At 42.0% G+C, this 26,060-nt stretch overlaps 1 protein-coding gene across 1 annotated transcript in view; it reads left to right on the top strand.

Moving 5' to 3' along the window:
* Nucleotides 1-24,595, top strand: part of GPX1 (glutathione peroxidase 1) — a 38,063-nt gene extending 13,468 nt beyond the window's left edge. Inside the window, exon 2 of the mRNA XM_088465368.1 lies at nucleotides 23,830-24,595. Within this exon, the coding sequence (XP_088321494.1) occupies nucleotides 23,830-24,195 (366 nt within the window). The 3' untranslated portion in view covers nucleotides 24,196-24,595. The remainder of the gene's footprint in view (nucleotides 1-23,829) is intronic.
* The last annotated feature ends 1,465 nt before the right edge of the window (nucleotides 24,596-26,060 follow it).

Raw genomic sequence — 26,060 nt, 5'->3', positions numbered from 1 at the left:
CCTCACTACTGTCACTGTCATCACTATCCTCACTACTGTCACTATCATCACTATTACTACTGTCACTATCCTCACTACCATCACTATTACTACTGTCACTGTCATCACTATCCTCACTACTGTCACTATCATCACTATCCTCACTATCATCACTATTACTATTGTCACTACCATCACTATCCTCACTACTGTCACTATGATCACTATTACTGTCACTACCATCACTATCCTCACTACTGTCACTATCATCACTATTACTACTGTCACTATCATCACTATTACTACTGTCACTACCATCACTATCCTCACTACTGTCACTATGATCACTACTGTCACTATGATCACTATCACTACCATCACTATCCTCACTACTGTCACTACCATCACTATCCTCACTACTGTCACTATCATCACTATCCTCACTACTGTCACTATTACTACTGTCACTATCCTCACTACCATCACTATTACTACTGTCACTATCCTCACTACTGTCACTATCATCACTATTACTGTCACTACCATCACTATCCTCACTACTGTCACTATGATCACTATTACTACTGTCACTATCATCAGTATCCTCACTACTGTCACTGTCATCACTATTACTACTGTCACTACCATCACTATCCTCACTACTGTCACTACCATCACTATTACTACTGTCACTACCATCACTATGATCACTACTGTCACTATCCTCACTATCCTCACTACCATCACTATTACTACTGTCACTACCATCACTATCCTCACTACGATCACTATCCTCACTATTACTACTGTCACTATCATCACTATCCTCACTACTGTCACTATCATCACTATTACTACTGTCACTACCATCACTATCCTCACTTTTACTACTGTCACTATCCTCACTACTGTCACTATGATCACTATTACTATCCTCACTACCATCACTATCCTCACTACTGTCACTATCATCACTATCCTCACTACTGTCACTATCATCACTATCCTCACTACTGTCACTATCATCACTATCCTCACTACTGTCACTATCATCACTATCCTCACTACCATCACTATCATCACTATCCTCACTACCATCACTATTACTACTGTCACTACCATCACTATCCTCACTACGATCACTATCCTCACTATTACTACTGTCACTATCCTCACTACGATCACTATCCTCACTATTACTACTGTCACTACCATCACTATCCTCACTACTGTCACTATGATCACTATTACTACTGTCACTATCATCACTGTCCTCACTACTGTCACTATCATCACTGTCCTCACTACTGTCACTGTCATCACTATCCTCACTACTGTCACTGTCCTCACTACTGTCACTGTCCTCACTACTGTCACTATCATCACTACTGTCACTATCATCACTATCCTCACTACTGTCACTGTCATCACTATCCTCACTACTGTCACTATCATCACTATTACTACTGTCACTACCATCACTATCCTCACTACTGTCACTATGATCACTATTACTGTCACTACCATCACTATCCTCACTACTGTCACTATCATCACTATTACTACTGTCACTATCATCACTATTACTACTGTCACTACCATCACTATACTCACTACCATCACTATCCTCACTACTGTCACTATGATCACTACTGTCACTATGATCACTATCACTACCATCACTATCCTCACTACTGTCACTATCATCACTATTACTACTGTCACTACCATCACTATCCTCACTACTGTCACTATCATCACTATCCTCACTACTGTCACTATTACTACTGTCACTATCCTCACTACCATCACTATTACTACTGTCACTACCATCACTATCCTCACTACTGTCACTATCCTCACTACTGTCACTACTATTACTACTGTCACTATCATCACTATTACTACTGTCACTACCATCACTATCCTCACTACTGTCACTATCATCACTATTACTACTGTCACTACCATCACTATCCTCACTACTGTCACTACCATCACTATCCTCACTACTGTCACTGTCATCACTATCCTCACTACTGTCACTGTCATCACTATCCTCACTACTGTCACTGTCATCACTATCCTCACTACTGTCACTGTCATCACTATCCTCACTACTGTCACTGTCATCACTATCCTCACTACTGTCACTATCATCACTATCCTCACTACTGTCACTACCATCACTATCCTCACTACGATCACTATTACTACTGTCACTACCATCACTACCCTCACTACTGTCACTATGAACACTATTACTACTGTCACTGTCATCACTATCCTCACTACTGTCACTATCATCACTACCATCACTATTACTACTGTCACTATCATCACTATTACTACTGTCACTACCATCACTATCCTCACTACGATCACTATCCTCACTATTACTACTGTCACTACCATCACTATCCTCACTACTGTCACTATGAACACTATTACTACTGTCACTACCATCACTATCCTCACTACTGTCACTATGAACACTATTACTACTGTCACTGTCATCACTATCCTCACTACTGTCACTATCATCACTACCATCACTATTACTACTGTCACTATCATCACTATTACTACTGTCACTACCATCACTATCCTCACTATTACTACTGTCACTACCATCACTATCCTCACTACTGTCACTATGAACACTATTACTACTGTCACTACCATCACTATCCTCACTACTGTCACTATGAACACTATTACTACTGTCACTGTCATCACTATCCTCACTACTGTCACTATCATCACTACCATCACTATTACTACTGTCACTACCATCACTATCCTCACTACTGTCACTATCCTCACTATCCTCACTACCATCACTATGATCACTATTACTGCTGTCACTGATCACTATCCTCACTACTGACTACCATCACTATCCTCACTACTGTCACTATGATCACTACTGTCACTATCATCACTATTACTACTGTCACTACCATCACTATCCTCACTACTGTCAGTATGATCACTATTACTACTGTCACTACCATCACTATCCTCACTACTGACTACCATCACTATCCTCACTACTGTCACTATGATCACTATTACTGCTGTCACTGATCACTATCCTCACTACTGTCACTATGATCACTATCCTCACTACTGTCACTATCATCACTATTACTACTGTCACTACCATCACTATCCTCACTACTGACTACCATCACTATCCTCACTACTGTCACTATGAGCACTATTACTGCTGTCACTGATCACTATCCTCATTACTGTCACTATCCTCATTACTGTCACTATGATCACTATCCTCACTACTGTCACTATCCTCATTACTGTCACTATGATCACTATCCTCACTACTGTCACTATCCTCACTACTGTCACTATCCTCACTACTGTCACTATCCTCACTACTGTCACTATCATCACTACTGTCACTATCATCACTATTACTACTGTCACTACCATAACTATCCTCACTACTGACTACCATCACTATCCTCACTACTGTCACTATGATCACTATTACTGCTGTCACTATCCTCACTACTGTCACTATCCTCACTACTGACTACCATCACTATCCTCACTACTGTCACTATGATCCCTATTACTGCTGTCACTGATCACTACCATCACTGTCCTCACTACTGTCACTATGATCACTATTACTACTGTCACTACCATCACTATCCTCACTACTGTCACTATGATCACTATTACTGCTGTCACTGATCACTATCCTCACTACTGTCACTATGATCACTATCCTCACTACTGTCACTATGATCACTATCCTCACTACTGTCACTATGATCACTACTGTCACTATCATCACTATTACTACTGTCACTACCATCACTATCCTCACTACTGTCACTATGATCACTATTACTACTGTCATTACCATCACTATCCTCACTACTGTCACTATGATCACTATTACTGCTGTCACTACCATAACTATCCTCGCTACGATCACTATCCTCACTACTGACTACCATCACTATCCTCACTACTGTCACTATGATCACTATTACTGCTGTCACTACCATAACTATCCTCACTACTGACTACCATCACTATCCTCACTACTGTCACTATGATCACTATTACTGCTGTCACTATGATCACTACTGTCACTACCGTCACTATCCTCACTACTGTCACTATCATCACTATTACTACTGTCACTATCATCACTATTACTACTGTCACTACCATAACTATCCTCACTACTGTCACTATCCTCACTACTGTCACTATCCTCACTACTGTCACTATCCTCACTATTACTACTGTCACTACCATCACTATCCTCACTACTGTCACTATGATCACTATTACTACTGTCACTACCATCACTATCCTCACTATGATCACTATCCTCACTACTGACTACCATCACTATCCTCACTACTGTCACTATGATCACTATTACTGCTGTCACTACCATCACTATCCTCACTACTGACTACCATCACTATCCTCACTACTGTCACTATGATCACTATTACTGCTGTCACTACCATAACTATCCTCGCTACGATCACTATCCTCACTACTGACTACCATCACTATCCTCACTACTGACTACCATCACTATCCTCACTACTGACTACCATCACTATCCTCACTATGATCACTATCCTCACTATGATCACTATCCTCACTATGATCACTATCCTCACTATGATCACTATTACTACTGTCACTATGATCACTATTACTACTGTCACTACCATAACTATCCTCACTACTGTCACTATGATCACTATTACTGCTGTCACTATCCTCACTACTGTCACTACCATCACTATCCTCACTACTGTCACTATGATCCCTATTACTGCTGTCACTGATCACTACCATCACTGTCCTCACTACTGTCACTATCCTCACTACTGTCACTACCATCACTATCCTCACTACTGACTACCATCACTATCCTCACTACTGACTACCATCACTACTGACTACCATCACTACTGACTACCATCACTATCCTCACTACTGACTACCATCACTATCCTCACTACTGACTACCATCACTATTACTACTGTCACTACCATCACTACTGTCACTATCATCACTACTGTCACTACCATCACTATTACTACTGTCACTACCATCACTACTGTCACTATGATCACTACTGTCACTGTCATCACTATTACTACTGTCACTACCATCACTATCCTCACTACTGTCACTATCCTCACTATTACTACTGTCACTACCATCACTACTGTCACTACCATCACTATCCTCACTACTGTCACTACCATCACTATTACTACTGTCACTATCCTCACTACTGTCACTACCATCACTATCCTCACTACTGTCACTACCATCACTATTACTACTGTCACTATCATCACTACTGTCACTATCATCACTACTGTCACTACCGTCACTATCATCACTACTGTCACTATCATCACTACTGTCACTACCATCACTATCCTCACTACTGTCACTGTCATCACTATTACTACTGTCACTACCATCACTATCCTCACTACTGTCACTACCATCACTATCCTCACTACTGTCACTGTCATCACTATTACTACCATCACTATCCTCACTACTGTCACTGTCATCACTATTACTACTGTCACTACCATCACTATCCTCACTACTGTCACTGTCATCACTACTGTCACTACCATCACTATCCTCACTACTGTCACTATCATCACTATTACTACTGTCACTATCATCACTATCCTCACTACTGTCACTACCATCACTATTACTACTGTCACTACCATCACTATTACTACTGTCACTACCATCACTATTACTACTGTCACTACCATCACTATCCTCACTACTGTCACTACCATCACTATTACTACTGTCACTACCATCACTATTACTACTGTCACTATCCTCACTACTGACTACCGTCACTATCCTCACTACTGTCACTATCCTCACTGTCACTATGATCACTACTGTCACTATGATCACTATTACTACTGTCACTACCATCACTATCCTCACTACTGTCACTGTCATCACTATTACTACTGTCACTACCATCACTATCCTCACTACTGTCACTACCATCACTATCCTCACTACTGTCACTACCATCACTATCCTCACTACTGTCACTGTCATCACTATTACTACTGTCACTACCATCACTATGATCACTACTGTCACTATGATCACTACTGTCACTGTCATCACTATTACTACTGTCACTACCATCACTATCCTCACTATTACTACTGTCACTATCCTCACTACTGTCACTATCATCACTATCCTCACTACCATCACTATCCTCACTATTACTACTGTCACTATCCTCACTACGGTCACTATCCTCACTACTGTCACTGTCATCACTATTACTACTGTCACTACCATCACTATCCTCACTATTACTACTGTCACTATCCTCACTACTGTCACTATCATCACTATCCTCACTACCATCACTATCCTCACTATTACTACTGTCACTATCCTCACTACGATCACTATCCTCACTATTACTACTGTCACTACCATTACTATCCTCACTACTTTCACTATGATCACTATTACTACTGTCACTATCATCACTATCCTCACTACTGTCACTATCATCACTGTCCTCACTACTGTCACTGTCATCACTATCCTCACTACTGTCACTGTCATCACTACTGTCACTGTCATCACTACTGTCACTATCCTCACTACTGTCACTGTCATCACTATCCTCACTACTGTCACTATCATCACTATTACTACTGTCACTACCATCACTATCCTCACTACTGTCACTATGATCACTATTACTGTCACTACCATCACTATCCTCACTACTGTCACTATCATCACTACTGACTACCGTCACTATCCTCACTACTGTCACTATCCTCACTGTCACTATGATCACTACTGTCACTATCCTCACTGTCACTATCCTCACTACTGTCACTATCATCACTATTACTACTGTCACTATCATCACTATTACTACTGTCACTACCATCACTATCCTCACTACTGTCACTATCATCACTACTGTCACTATTACTACTGTCACTATCCTCACTACCATCACTATCCTCACTACTGTCACTATCCTCACTATCCTCACTACTGTCACTATCCTCACTACTGTCACTACTATTACTACTGTCACTACCATCACTATCCTCACTACTGTCACTATCATCACTATTACTACTGTCACTACCATCACTATCCTCACTACTGTCACTATCATCACTATCCTCACTACTGTCACTGTCATCACTATCCTCACTACTGTCACTGTCATCACTATCCTCACTACTGTCACTGTCATCACTATCCTCACTACTGTCACTATCCTCACTACTGTCACTATCATCACTATCCTCACTACTGTCACTACCATCACTATCCTCACTACTGTCACCACTATCCTCACTACTGTCACTACCATCACTATCCTCACTACTGTCACTATGATCACTATTACTACTGTCACTACCATCACTATCCTCACTACGATCACTATCCTCACTATTACTACTGTCACTACCATCACTATCCTCACTACTGTCACTATGAACACTATTACTACTGTCACTACCATCACTATCCTCACTACTGTCACTATGATCACTATTACTACTGTCACTGTCATCACTATCCTCACTACTGTCACTGTCATCACTATTACTACTGTCACTACCATCACTATCCTCACTACGATCACTATCCTCACTATTACTACTGTCACTACCATCACTATCCTCACTACTGTCACTATGAACACTATTACTACTGTCACTACCATCACTATCCTCACTACTGTCACTATGATCACTATTACTACTGTCACTGTCATCACTATCCTCACTACTGTCACTGTCATCACTATCCTCACTACTGTCACTGTCATCACTATCCTCACTACTGTCACTGTCATCACTATCCTCAATACTGTCACTATGATCACTATCACTACTGTCACTGTCATCACTATCCTCACTACTGTCACTATCATCACTATTACTACTGTCACTACCATCACTATCCTCACTACTGTCACTATCCTCACTACTGTCACTATTACTACTGTCACTATCATCACTATCCTCACTACCATCACTATGATCACTATTACTGCTGTCACTGATCACTATCCTCACTACTGTCACTATGATCACTATTACTGCTGTCACTGATCACTATCCTCACTACTGTCACTATGATCACTATCCTCACTACTGTCACTATAATCACTACTGTCACTATCATCACTATTACTACTGTCACTACCATCACTATCCTCACTACTGACTACCATCACTATCCTCACTACTGTCACTATGATCACTATTACTGCTGTCACTGATCACTATCCTCACTACTGTCACTATGATCACTATCCTCACTACTGTCACTATCATCACTATTACTACTGTCACTACCATCACTATCCTCACTACTGACTACCATCACTATCCTCACTACTGTCACTATGATCACTATTACTGCTGTCACTGATCACTATCCTCATTACTGTCACTATGATCACTATCCTCATTACTGTCACTATCCTCACTACTGTCACTAAGATCACTACTGTCACTATCATCACTATTACTACTGTCACTACCATAACTATCCTCACTACTGACTACCATCACTATCCTCACTACTGTCACTATGATCACTATTACTGCTGTCACTGATCACTATCCTCATTACTGTCACTATGATCACTATCCTCACTACTGTCACTATCCTCACTACTGTCACTATGATCACTACTGTCACTATCATCACTATTACTACTGTCACTACCATAACTATCCTCACTACTGACTACCATCACTATCCTCACTACTGTCACTATGATCACTATTACTGCTGTCACTATCCTCACTACTGTCACTATCCTCACTACTGACTACCATCACTATCCTCACTACTGTCACTATGATCACTATTACTGCTGTCACTGATCACTATCCTCACTACTGTCACTATGATCACTATCCTCACTACTGTCACTATGATCACTACTGTCACTATCATCACTATTACTACTGTCACTACCATCACTATCCTCACTACTGTCAGTATGATCACTATTACTACTGTCACTACCATCACTATCCTCACTACTGACTACCATCACTATCCTCACTACTGTCACTATGATCACTATTACTGCTGTCACTATCATCACTATTACTACTGTCACTACCATCACTATCCTCACTACTGACTACCATCACTATCCTCACTACTGTCACTATGATCACTATTACTGCTGTCACTGATCACTATCCTCATTACTGTCACTATCCTCATTACTGTCACTATGATCACTATCCTCATTACTGTCACTATCCTCATTACTGTCACTATCCTCACTACTGTCACTATGATCACTACTGTCACTATCATCACTATTACTACTGTCACTACCATAACTATCCTCACTACTGACTACCATCACTATCCTCACTACTGTCACTATGATCACTATTACTGCTGTCACTATCATCACTATTACTACTGTCACTACCATCACTATCCTCACTACTGACTACCATCACTATCCTCACTACTGTCACTATGATCACTATTACTGCTGTCACTGATCACTACCATCACTGTCCTCACTACTGTCACTATGATCACTATTACTACTGTCACTACCATCACTATCCTCACTACTGTCACTATGATCACTATTACTACTGTCATTACCATCACTATCCTCACTACTCACTATCATCACTATTACTGCTGTCACTACCATAACTATCCTCGCTACGAACTACCATCACTATCCTCACTACTGTCACTATGATCACTATTACTGCTGTCACTACCATAACTATCCTCACTACTGACTACCATCACTATCCTCACTACTGTCACTATGATCACTATTACTGCTGTCACTATCATCACTATCCTCACTACTGTCACTATCATCACTATTACTACTGTCACTATCATCACTATTACTACTGTCACTACCATAACTATCCTCACTACTGTCACTATCCTCACTACTGTCACTATCCTCACTATTACTACTGTCACTACCATCACTATCCTCACTACTGTCACTATGATCACTATTACTACTGTCACTACCATCACTATCCTCACTACGATCACTATCCTCACTACTGACTACCATCACTATCCTCACTACTGTCACTATGATCACTATTACTGCTGTCACTACCATAACTATCCTCGCTACGATCACTATCCTCACTACTGACTACCATCACTATCCTCACTACTGACTACCATCACTATCCTCACTACTGACTACCATCACTATCCTCACTACTGACTACCATCACTATCCTCACTACTGACTACCATCACTATCCTCACTACTGACTACCATCACTATCCTCACTACTGACTACCATCACTATCCTCACTACTGACTACCATCACTATCCTCACTACTGACTACCATCACTATCCTCACTACTGTCACTATGATCACTATCCTCACTATCCTCACTATGATCACTATCCTCACTATGATCACTATGATCACTATCCTCACTATGATCACTATCCTCACTATGATCACTATCCTCACTATGATCACTATCCTCACTATGATCACTATCCTCACTATGATCACTATTACTACTGTCACTACCATAACTATCCTCACTACTGACTACCATCACTATCCTCACTACTGTCACTATGATCACTATTACTGCTGTCACTATCCTCACTACTGTCACTACCATCACTATCCTCACTACTGTCACTATGATCCCTATTACTGCTGTCACTGATCACTACCATCACTGTCCTCACTACTGTCACTATGATCACTATTACTACTGTCACTACCATCACTATGATCACTATTACTACTGTCACTATCCTCACTACTGTCACTATCCTCACTATTACTACTGTCACTACCATCACTATCCTCACTACTGTCACTATGATCACTATCATCACTATTACTGCTGTCACTGATCACTACTGTCACTATCCTCACTGATCACTATCCTCACTGATCACTATCCTCACTGATCACTGCTGTCACTATCATCACTATGATCATTACTGTCACTATCCTCACTACTGTCACTATGATCCCTATTACTGCTGTCACTGATCACTACCGTCACTGTCCTCACTACCGTCACTATCCTCACTACTGTCACTACCATCACTATCCTCACTACTGACTACCATCACTATCCTCACTACTGACTACCATCACTATCCTCACTACTGACTACCATCACTATCCTCACTACTGTCACTATTACTACTGTCACTACCATCACTACTGTCACTACCATCACTATCCTCACTACTGTCACTATTACTACCGTCACTACCATCACTATTACTACTGTCACTATCCTCACTATCCTCACTACTGTCACTATCATCACTACTGTCACTATCCTCACTATTACTACTGTCACTACCATCACTATCCTCACTACTGTCACTATGATCACTATCATCACTATTACTGCTGTCACTGATCACTACTGTCACTATCCTCACTGATCACTATCCTCACTGATCACTATCCTCACTGATCACTGCTGTCACTATCATCACTATGATCATTACTGTCACTATCCTCACTACTGTCACTACCATCACTATCCTCACTACTGTCACTATGATCCCTATTACTGCTGTCACTGATCACTACCATCACTGTCCTCACTACCGTCACTATCCTCACTACTGTCACTACCATCACTATCCTCACTACTGACTACCATCACTATCCTCACTACTGACTACCCTCACTACTGACTACCATCACTATCCTCACTACTGACTACCATCACTACTGACTACCATCACTATCCTCACTACTCTACTACCATCACTATTACTACTGTCACTACCATCACTACTGTCACTACCATCACTATCCTCACTACTGTCACTATCATCACTATTACTACTGTCACTACCATCACTATCCTCACTATTACTACTGTCACTATCCTCACTACTGTCACTATGATCACTATTACTACTGTCACTACCATCACTATCCTCACTACTGTCACTATCATCACTATTACTACTGTCACTACCATCACTATTGTCACTATCATCACTATTACTACTGTCACTACCATCACTATCCTCACTATTACTACTGTCACTATCCTCACTACTGTCACTATGATCACTATTACTACTGTCACTACCATCACTATCCTCACTACTGTCACTATCATCACTATTACTACTGTCACTACCATCACTATTGTCACTATCATCACTATTACTACTGTCACTACCATCACTATTGTCACTACCATCACTATCCTCACTACTGTCACTATCATCACTATTACTACTGTCACTACCATCACTATCCTCACTACTGTCACTATTACTACTGTCACTATCATCACTATTACTACCGTCACTACCGTCACTATTACTACTGTCACTACCATCACTATTACTACTGTCACTACCATCACTATCCTCACTACTGTCACTGTCATCACTATTACTACTGTCACTACCATCACTATCCTCACTACTGTCACTACCATCACTATCCTCACTACTGTCACTATCATCACTATCCTCACTACTGTCACTATCATCACTATCCTCACTACTGTCACTGTCATCACTATCCTCACTACTGTCACTACCATCACTATCCTCACTACTGTCACTACCATCACTATCCTCACTACTGTCACTATCATCACTATCCTCACTACTGTCACTATCATCACTATTACTACTGTCACTGTCATCACTATTACTACTGTCACTACCATCACTACTGTCACTATCATCACTATTACTACTGTCACTACCCTCACTACTGTCACTACCCTCACTACTGTCACTACCATCACTATTGTCACTACCATCACTATCCTCACTACTGTCACTATCATCACTATTACTACTGTCACTATCCTCACTATGATCACTACTGTCACTACCATCACTATTACTACTGTCACTATCCTCACTATGATCACTACTGTCACTGTCATCACTATCCTCACTACTGTCACTATCATCACTATCCTCACTACTGTCACTGTCCTCACTACTGTCACTGTCATCACTATCCTCACTAGTGTCACTACCATCACTATCCTCACTACTGTCACTACTGTCACTATCCTCACTACTGTCACTATCCTCACTACTGTCACTACCATCACTATCCTCACTACTGTCACTATGATCACTATTACTACTGTCACTACCATCACTATCCTCACTACTGTCACTATGATCACTATTACTACTGTCACTATCATCACTATCCTCACTACCGTCACTATCCTCACTACTGTCACTACCATCACTATCCTCACTACTGTCACTACCATCACTATCCTCACTACTGTCACTATCCTCACTACTGTCACTATTACTACTGTCACTATCCTCACTATGATCACTACTGTCACTGTCATCACTATCCTCACTACTGTCACTGTCATCACTATCCTCACTACTGTCACTACCATCACTATCCTCACTACTTTCACTATCATCACTATCCTCACTACTGTCACTGTCATCACTATTACTACTGTCACTATCATCACTATCCTCACTACTGTCACTGTCATCACTATTACTACTGTCACTACTGTCACTATCCTCACTACTGTCACTATCCTCACTACTGTCACTACCATCACTATCCTCACTACTGTCACTATGATCACTATTACTACTGTCACTACCATCACTATCCTCACTACTGTCACTATGATCACTATTACTACTGTCACTATCATCACTATCCTCACTACCGTCACTATCCTCACTACTGTCACTACCATCACTATCCTCACTACTGTCACTACCATCACTATCCTCACTACTGTCACTACCATCACTATCCTCACTACTGTCACTACCATCACTATCCTCACTACTGTCACTATCATCACTATCCTCACTACTGTCACTGTCATCACTACTGTCACTATCCTCACTATCCTCACTACTGTCACTGTCATCACTATTACTACTGTCACTACCATCACTATCCTCACTACCATCACTATCCTCACTACTGTCACTATCCTCACTACTGTCACTGTCATCACTATCCTCACTACTGTCACTATCCTCACTATTACTACTGTCACTACCATCACTACGATCACTATCATCACTATCCTCACTACCATCACTATTACTACTATCACTACCATCACTATTACTACTGTCACTACCATCACTATTACTACTGTCACTACCATCACTATTACTACTGTCACTACCATCACTATTACTACTGTCACTACCATCACTATTACTACTGTCACTACCATCACTATTACTACTGTCACTACCATCACTATCCTCACTATTACTACTGTCACTATCCTCACTACTGTCACTATGATCACTATTACTACTGTCACTACCATAACTATCCTCACTACGATCACTATTACTACTGTCACTACCATCACTACTGTCACTGTCATCACTATCCTCACTACTGTCACTATCATCACTATTACTACTGTCACTACCATCACTATTACTACTGTCACTACCATCACTATTACTACTGTCACTACCATCACTATTACTACTGTCACTACCATCACTATCCTCACTATTACTACTGTCACTATCCTCACTACTGTCACTATGATCACTATTACTACTGTCACTACCATCACTATCCTCACTACTGTCACTATCATCACTATCCTCACTACCATCACTATTACTACTGTCACTACCATCACTATCCTCACTACGATCACTATCCTCACTATTACTACTGTCACTACCATCACTATCCTCACTACTGTCACTATGATCACTATTACTACTGTCACTACCATCACTATCCTCACTACTGTCACTGTCATCACTACTGTCACTATGATCACTATCATCACTATCCTCACTACTGTCACTATCATCACTATTACTACTGTCACTACCATCACTATCCTCACTACTGTCACTATCATCACTACTGTCACTATTACTACTGTCACTATCCTCACTACCATCACTATTACTACTGTCACTACCATCACTATCCTCACTACTGTCACTATCATCACTATCCTCACTACTGTCACTACCATCACTATCCTCACTACTGTCACTACCATCACTATCCTCACTACTATCACTATCCTCACTACTGTCACTATCATCACTATCCTCACTACTGTCACTGTCATCACTATCCTCACTACTGTCACTATCCTCACTACTGTCACTATCCTCACTACTGTCACTATCATCACTACTGTCACCACTATCCTCACTACTGTCACTATTACTACTGTCACTGTCATCACTATCCTCACTACTGTCACTATCCTCACTATTACTACTGTCACTACCATCACTATCCTCACTACTGTCACTGTCATCACTATCCTCACTACTGTCACTGTCATCACTATCCTCACTACTGTCACTATCATCACTACTGTCACTATCATCACTATCCTCACTACTGTCACCACTATCCTCACTACTGTCACTATTACTACTGTCACTACCATAACTATCCTCACTACGATCACTATTACTACTGTCACTACCATCACTATCCTCACTACGATCACTATTACTACTGTCACTACCATCACTACTGTCACTGTCATCACTATCCTCACTACTGTCACTATCATCACTATTACTACTGTCACTACCATCACTATCCTCACTACGATCACTATCCTCACTATTACTACTGTCACTACCATCACTATCCTCACTACTGTCACTATGAACACTATTACTACTGTCACTACCATCACTATCCTCACTACTGTCACTATGATCACTATTACTACTGTCACTATCATCACTATCCTCACTACTGTCACTGTCATCACTATCCTCACTATTGTCACTGTCATCACTATCCTCACTACTGTCACTATCCTCACTACTGTCACTATCCTCACTACTGTCACTATCATCACTACTGTCACCACTATCCTCACTACTGTCACTATTACTACTGTCACTGTCATCACTATCCTCACTACTGTCACTATCCTCACTATTACTACTGTCACTACCATCACTATCCTCACTACTGTCACTGTCATCACTATCCTCACTACTGTCACTGTCATCACTATCCTCACTACTGTCACTATCATCACTACTGTCACTATCATCACTATCCTCACTACTGTCACCACTATCCTCACTACTGTCACTATTACTACTGTCACTACCATAACTATCCTCACTACGATCACTATTACTACTGTCACTACCATCACTATCCTCACTACGATCACTATTACTACTGTCACTACCATCACTACTGTCACTGTCATCACTATCCTCACTACTGTCACTATCATCACTATTACTACTGTCACTACCATCACTATCCTCACTACGATCACTATCCTCACTATTACTACTGTCACTACCATCACTATCCTCACTACTGTCACTATGAACACTATTACTACTGTCACTACCATCACTATCCTCACTACTGTCACTATGATCACTATTACTACTGTCACTATCATCACTATCCTCACTACTGTCACTGTCATCACTATCCTCACTATTACTACTGTCACTACCATCACTATCCTCACTACTGTCACTGTCATCACTATCCTCACTACTGTCACTATCCTCACTACTGTCACTATCCTCACTACTGTCACTATCCTCACTACTGTCACTATCCTCACTATCACTACTGTCACTGTCATCACTATCCTCACTACTGTCACTATCATCACTATCCTCACTACTGTCACTATCATCACTATCCTCACTGATCACTGCTGTCACTATCATCACTATGATCATTACTGTCACTATCCTCACTACTGTCACTATGATCCCTATTACTACTGTCACTACCATAACTATCCTCACTATGATCACTATCCTCACTACGATCACTATCCTCACTACGGTCACTATCCTCACTACGGTCACTATGATCACTATTACTACTGTCACTACCATAACTATCCTCACTACTGACTACCATCACTATCCTCACTACTGTCACTATGATCACTATTACTGCTGTCACTATCCTCACTACTGTCACTACCATCACTATCCTCACTACTGTCACTATGATCCCTATTACTGCTGTCACTGATCACTACCATCACTGTCCTCACTACTGTCACTATGATCACTATTACTACTGTCACTACCATCACTATGATCACTATTACTACTGTCACTATCCTCACTACTGTCACTATCCTCACTATTACTACTGTCACTACCATCACTATCCTCACTACTGTCACTATGATCACTATCATCACTATTACTGCTGTCACTGATCACTACTGTCACTATCCTCACTGATCACTATCCTCACTGATCACTATCCTCACTGATCACTATCCTCACTGATCACTGCTGTCACTATCATCACTATGATCATTACTGTCACTATCCTCACTACTGTCACTACCATCACTATCCTCACTACTGTCACTATGATCCCTATTACTGCTGTCACTGATCACTACCATCACTGTCCTCACTACCGTCACTATCCTCACTACTGTCACTACCATCACTATCCTCACTACTGTCACTACCATCACTATCCTCACTACTCTACTACCATCACTATTACTACTGTCACTACCATCACTACTGTCAATACCATCACTATCCTCACTACTGTCACTATTACTACCGTCACTACCATCACTATTACTACTGTCACTATCCTCACTATCCTCACTACTGTCACTATCATCACTATTACTACTGTCACTACCATCACTATTGTCACTATCATCACTATTACTACTGTCACTACCATCACTATTGTCACTACCATCACTATCCTCACTACTGTCACTATCATCACTATTACTACTGTCACTACCATCACTATCCTCACTACTGTCACTATTACTACTGTCACTATCCTCACTATTACTACCGTCACTACCGTCACTATCCTCACTACTGTCACTGTCATCACTATTACTACTGTCACTACCATCACTATCCTCACTACTGTCACTACCATCACTATCCTCACTACTGTCACTACCATCACTATCCTCACTACTGTCACTACCATCACTATCCTCACTACTGTCACTACCATCACTATCCTCACTACTGTCACTATGATCACTATTACTACTGTCACTACCATCACTACGATCACTATCATCACTATCCTCACTACCATCACTATTACTACTGTCACTACCATCACTATTACTACTGTCACTACCATCACTATTACTACTGTCACTACCATCACTATTACTACTGTCACTACCATCACTATCCTCACTATTACTACTGTCACTATCCTCACTACTGTCACTATCATCACTATCCTCACTACCATCACTATTACTACTGTCACTACCATCACTATCCTCACTACGATCACTATCCTCACTATTACTACTGTCACTACCATCACTATCCTCACTACTGTCACTATGATCACTACTGTCACTATCATCACTATCCTCACTACTGTCACCACTATCCTCACTACTGTCACTATTACTACTGTCACTACCATAACTATCCTCACTACGATCACTATTACTACTGTCACTACCATCACTACTGTCACTGTCATCACTATCCTCACTACTGTCACTATCCTCACTACTGTCACTATCATCACTATTACTACTGTCACTACCATCACTATCCTCACTACTGTCACTATCATCACTATCCTCACTACTGTCACTATGATCACTATCCTCAATACTGTCACTACCATCACTATCCTCACTATCCTCACTACCGTCACTATCCTCACTACTGTCACTATCCTCACTACTGTCACTACCATCACTATCCTCACTACTGACTACCATCACTATCCTCACTACTCTACTACCATCACTATTACTACTGTCACTACCATCACTATTGTCACTATCATCACTATTACTACTGTCACTACCATCACTATTGTCACTATCCTCACTACTGTCACTGTCATCACTATCCTCACTACTGTCACTATCATCACTATTACTACTGTCACTACCATCACTATTACTACTGTCACTACCATCACTATTACTACTGTCACTACCATCACTATCCTCACTATTACTACTGTCACTATCCTCACTACTGTCACTATGATCACTATTACTACTGTCACTACCATCACTATCCTCACTACTGTCACTGTCATCACTATTACTACTGTCACTACCATCACTATCCTCACTACTGTCACTATCCTCACTACTGTCACTATCATCACTATCCTCACTACTGTCACTGTCATCACTACTGTCACTATCCTCACTACTGTCACTGTCATCACTATCCTCACTACTGTCACTGTCATCACTATCCTCACTACTGTCACTATCATCACTATTACTACTGTCACTACCATCACTACGATCACTATCATCACTATCCTCACTACCATCACTATTACTACTGTCACTACCATCACTATTACTACTGTCACTACCATCACTATTACTACTGTCACTACCATCACTATCCTCACTATTACTACTGTCACTATCCTCACTACTGTCACTATGATCACTATTACTACTGTCACTACCATCACTATCCTCACTACTGTCACTATCATCACTATCCTCACTACCATCACTATTACTACTGTCACTACCATCACTATCCTCACTACGATCACTATCCTCACTATTACTACTGTCACTACCATCACTATCCTCACTACTGTCACTATGATCACTATTACTACTGTCACTACCATCACTATCCTCACTACTGTCACTGTCATCACTATCCTCACTACTGTCACTATGATCACTATCACTACCATCACTATCCTCACTACTGTCACTATCATCACTATTACTACTGTCACTACCATCACTATCCTCACTACTGTCACTATCATCACTATCCTCACTGATCACTATCCTCACTGATCACTGCTGTCACTATCATCACTATGATCATTACTGTCACTATCATCACTACTGTCACTATGATCCCTATTACTGCTGTCACTGATCACTACCATCACTGTCCTCACTACTGTCACTATGATCACTATTACTACTGTCACTACTGTCACTATCCTCACTACTGTCACTATCATCACTATTACTACCATCACTATCCTCACTACGATCACTATCCTCACTACTGACTACCATCACTATCCTCACTACTGTCACTATGATCACTATTACTACTGTCACTATCCTCACTACCATCACTATTACTACTGTCACTACCATCACTATCCTCACTACTGTCACTATCATCACTATTACTACTGTCACTACCATCACTATCCTCACTACTGTCACTACCATCACTATCCTCACTACTGTCACTACCATCACTATCCTCACTACTGTCACTACCATCACTATCCTCACTACTGTCACTATCCTCACTACTGTCACTGTCATCACTACTGTCACTATCATCACTATCCTCAATACTGTCACTATGATCACTATTACTACTATCATCACTATTACTACTGTCACTGTCATCACTATCCTCACTACTGTCACTATCATCACTATCCTCACTACGATCACTATCCTCACTATTACTACTGTCACTACCATCACTATCCTCACTACTGTCACTATCATCACTATCCTCACTACTGTCACCACTATCCTCACTACTGTCACTATTACTACTGTCACTACCATCACTATCCTCACTACGATCACTATTACTACTGTCACTACCATCACTATCCTCACTACGATCACTATTACTACTGTCACTACCATCACTACTGTCACTGTCATCACTATCCTCACTACTGTCACTATCATCACTATTACTACTGTCACTACCATCACTATCCTCACTACGATCACTATCCTCACTATTACTACTGTCACTACCATCACTATCCTCACTACTGTCACTATGAACACTATTACTACTGTCACTACCATCACTATCCTCACTACTGTCACTATGAACACTATTACTACTGTCACTGTCATCACTATCCTCACTACTGTCACTATCATCACTATCCTCACTACTGTCACTATCCTCACTACTGTCACTATCCTCACTACTGTCACTATCACTACTGTCACTGTCATCACTATCCTCACTACTGTCACTATCCTCACTACTGTCACTATGATCATTACTGTCACCATGATCACTATCACTACTGTCACTGTCATCACTATCCTCACTACTGTCACTATCATCACTATCCTCACTGATCACTATCCTCACTGATCACTGCTGTCACTATCATCACTATGATCATTACTGTCACTATCATCACTACTGTCACTATGATCCCTATTACTGCTGTCACTGATCACTACCATCACTGTCCTCACTACTGTCACTATGATCACTATTACTACTGTCACTACCATCACTATTGTCACTACTGTCACTATCCTCACTACTGTCACTATCCTCACTACTGTCACTATCCTCACTATTACTACTGTCACTACCATCACTATCCTCACTACTGTCACTATGATCACTATTACTACCATCACTATCCTCACTACGATCACTATCCTCACTACTGACTACCATCACTATCCTCACTACTGTCACTATGATCACTATTACTGCTGTCACTACCATCACTATCCTCACTACTGACTACCATCACTATCCTCACTACTGTCACTATGATCACTGTTACTGCTGTCAATACCATAACTATCCTCGCTACGATCACTATCCTCACTACTGTCACTATGATCACTATTACTGCTGTCACTATCCTCACTACTGTCACTATCCTCACTACTGTCACTATGATCACTACTGTCACTATGATCACTACTGTCACTATGATCACTACTGTCACTATGATCACTATCCTCACTACTGTCACTGTCATCACTATCCTCACTACTGTCACTATCCTCACTATTACTACTGTCACTATCATCACTATTACTACTGTCACTACCATCACTACTGTCACTACCATCACTATTGTCACTACCATCACTATCCTCACTACTGTCACTATCATCACTATTACTACTGTCACTACCATCACTATTACTACTGTCACTATCCTCACTACTGTCACTATGATCACTATTACTACTGTCACTACCATCACTATCCTCACTACTGTCACTATGATCACTATTACTACTGTCACTATCATCACTATCCTCACTACTGTCACTATCCTCACTACCATCACTATCCTCACTACTGTCACTACCCTCACTACTGTCACTATCATCACTATCCTCACTACTGTCACTGTCATCACTATTACTACTGTCACTATCCTCACTACTGTCACTACCATCACTATTACTACTGTCACTACCATCACTATTACTACTGTCACTACCATCACTATTACTACTGTCACTACCATCACTATCCTCACTACTGTCACTGTCATCACCATCACTATCCTCACTACTGTCACTATCCTCACTATTACTACTGTCACTATCCTCACTATCCTCACTATTACTACTGTCACTATCCTCACTACTGTCACTGTCATCACTATCCTCACTACTGTCACTATCCTCACTACTGTCACCACTATCCTCACTACTGTCACTATTACTACTGTCACTACCATCACTATCCTCACTACGATCACTATTACTACTGTCACTACCATCACTACTGTCACTGTCATCACTATCCTCACTACTGTCACTATCATCACTATTACTACTGTCACTACCATCACTATCCTCACTACGATCACTATCCTCACTATTACTACTGTCACTATGATCACTACTGTCACTATCCTCACTACTGTCACTGTCATCACTATCCTCACTACTGTCACTATCCTCACTACTGTCACTATCCTCACTACTGTCACTACCATCACTATCCTCACTACTGTCACTATCATCACTATCCTCACTACTGTCACTGATCACTCTCCTCACTACTGACTACCATCACTATCCTCACTACTGTCACTATGATCACTATTACTACTGTCACTGATCACTATTACTACTGTCACTATCATCACTATTACTACTGTCACTACCATAACTATCCTCACTACTGACTACCATCACTATCCTCACTACTGTCACTATGATCACTATTACTGCTGTCACTATCATCACTATTACTACTGTCACTACCATCACTATCCTCACTACTGTCACTATGATCACTATTACTACTGTCACTATGATCACTATTACTACTGTCACTATGATCACTATTACTACTGTCACTATGATCACTATTACTACTGTCACTATGATCACTATTACTATGATCACTATCCTCACTGCTGTCAATATGATCACTATTACTGTTGTCACTATGATCACTATTACTGTTGTCACTATGATCACTCTTGTGTGCCGGGCTCCTGTCCTACACACTACTGTCACTACGATCACTACTGTCACTATCACTAAGATAACTGCTGTCACTATGATCACTACTGTTACTATTATCACTATGGTCACACTTGTGTGCCGGGCTCTCTATGATCACCTTCGTGTGCGGGCTCCTGTCCTCCTCCTACACGCTATTAACACTGTGCTGGGCTCCTGTACACTACTGTCACCATATATCATATCACTATATTATACTATAATATGTTCCTCCTATATTACACTACTGTAGTATAATATAGGGTTATAATGTAATATATGCCATGTCCCCTCCTATAACAGACCTATTGTATGATACAGGTGTACAATGTAATATGGGGTATTATAGTCTGTTATATGCCATGTTCCCCCTGTATTACATTATACATCTATATTCTATGCCATATTACACTATATCCTGGTAGATCATACACCTATATGTAGTATTAGTACACGGACAGTAATATGATGTGACTGGTGTGTAACGCGCGTTCTGTCTCCATCCTGTAGGAGAACAACAGTAACCAGGAGATCCTGAACTCACTGAAGCATGTACGCCCGGGGGGTGGCTTTGAGCCCAACTTCACCCTGTTTGAGAAGTGTGACGTTAATGGGGAGAAGGAGCACCCTCTCTTTACCTTCCTGAAGGAGCAGCTCCCGTACCCCAGCGATGACCCCGTCTCTCTCATGGGTGACCCAAAGAGCATCATCTGGTCCCCGGTGCGACGCAGTGACATATCCTGGAACTTCGAGAAGTTTCTGATTGGTGCAGACGGTGTCCCGTTCAAGAGATATGGTCGCCGCTTCGAAACCATCAACATCCTGGAGGACATAGAGAAGCTACTCCGCGATGTTTCGCTGGACGATAAGATGTAATGGCGGCATAATCGCACAACTTGTGATTAACCCTCCTCATGCCAGGCTGCCTGACTTATCCATGTAACTGAGACTGTTGCTGTATGTTCTGTACAGTAGAAGAGCTGCCTGTGCGCAGACCTGGTCATTCTTGCGGTCCGGTGCTGGACGATGGCCCTCGGCACAGATGGTGGGAGTTGTGAGTTTGGCTGATGCCTCCCGTCTGGCTCAAGGTCCCTTTTATACCCCCAGAATCTTCAGTCCTAACTGCAGACACCTCCAGGCTCTTATTTATGATGCTCTCCCTTGAAACCTGCAGGGGGAGAGCTGATGTGTCTAACTGGCCTGTGGGGGTCTCTGAATGGAGGGGATGATGGGGGGGGATCTGATGTGACCTCTAATAAACTACATTTACAAAGTCTTATAGTTGCTTGAGCTTCTGTTACAGGTAATGTAATAACTGGTGACTGCTCTGGTATTGAGCAACAATGAAGGCAGCGGTGCCCATATCCATGAAGTTACAATCTAGTGACCTCACTGAGGCATGAGGTACACATTGCCTCTGTGACACTGCTGCTCCCTGATGATGAATTTGTGTCTTGTATTTGTTACTGGTGAAGAGCGCTGTCGACCTTCTTCTCATAGGGTTACAGCTCTTACAGGGAAGAACCAGTCTTGCTGTTTGCTTGCTTGTAATATGCACCAGGCCCCGCAGTGCCGTGCCTCCGCCATGTCCGGGCTGGGGAGCCCTGTATCCGGCTCAGACAGTGCCGTGCCTCCGCCATGTCCGGGCTGGGGAGCCCTGTATCCGGCTCAGACAGTGCCGTGCCTCCGCCATGTCCGGGCTGGGGAGCCCTGTATCCGGCTCAGACAGTGCCGTGCCTCCGCCATGTCCGGGCTGGGGAGCACTGTATCCGGCTCAGACTTGGGGCCTGATTCAGAGCCGGACGCTCTGACAGAGCGCTCGCTCTGAATCAGGGCCGGCCTTCATTTTTAGAGCGGCCTCCTGGCCGCTCGTATAGCTGTGGGTGACAAACCACAGCTATAGCGAGTGGCCAGGAAGATGGTAGCGATGGTCAAGACCATTGCGACCATCGGGCTTGTGACAGACCCTTGTGGTAGGATCTCGTTGCTGCAAGCCCCAGAGAGATTTCGGCTCTCACAGAGCCGAAATCTCTCCCACTGACATCACACGTGATGTCAGTGGGGCTGCCCCCAAACTGAGGCGTTCACATGGGAATGCCTCAGTCTGGGAAGCCACCCCCCCGGCCCGCCCACCAAAGGGGGCGTGCGGTGAACATTGACCGCATGCCCCCTTTGGTACGAGAACCAGAGCGACTGTTTGCTCGTCGCCATCCGGGTCTTGCGCATGTGCACTGGGCCACCATCGATCCGCTTGCGAGCGGGTCTGAATCGGGCCCTTAGTGCGGTGCCTCTGGTGGTATTGGTGCATAAGTGGATTTTGGATGTTCCTCCTGTTGAGGCTATACAGTGTTTTAATCCCTTTGCACAGTGTTGAAGTGACACTTGGCAGATGCCCATACTCATGCAGTGCCCATCACTCTATTCCCTGCTGGTCTGTTCCCCCTGGCATCCCTTTTCCGTTACTCTGCACTGGGATGCCGGCATCACCCTGGTCCCTCTGATCTCTCCCCTCTCACCCTGGGGACCTATTCTAGCAGCTTCATGTGTAAGATGACAGAGGACTGGGACCGACACTACATTAATGCCATATAGAAATGGGACCTAGATGTGGGGCAGCCTGGGCCTGCTCAGAGCCCGGAAGATGGGGGAAGGGGGAGGAATACATAGTGATGGGGCCTATTGGGGTGTATTGTGCTCGTTATGTGCTTTCTAATTGAGGCCGGGCTCTCGCTTAGTACTGG

Source organism: Taudactylus pleione, unplaced genomic scaffold (genome assembly GCF_031769625.1).
Source record: "Taudactylus pleione unplaced genomic scaffold, aTauple2 ptg001984l, whole genome shotgun sequence".
Classification (NCBI taxonomy): Eukaryota; Metazoa; Chordata; class Amphibia; order Anura; family Myobatrachidae; genus Taudactylus; species Taudactylus pleione.
The sequence above is the reverse complement of the archived record's forward strand: the minus strand, read 5'-3'. Positions and strand labels throughout refer to the sequence as shown.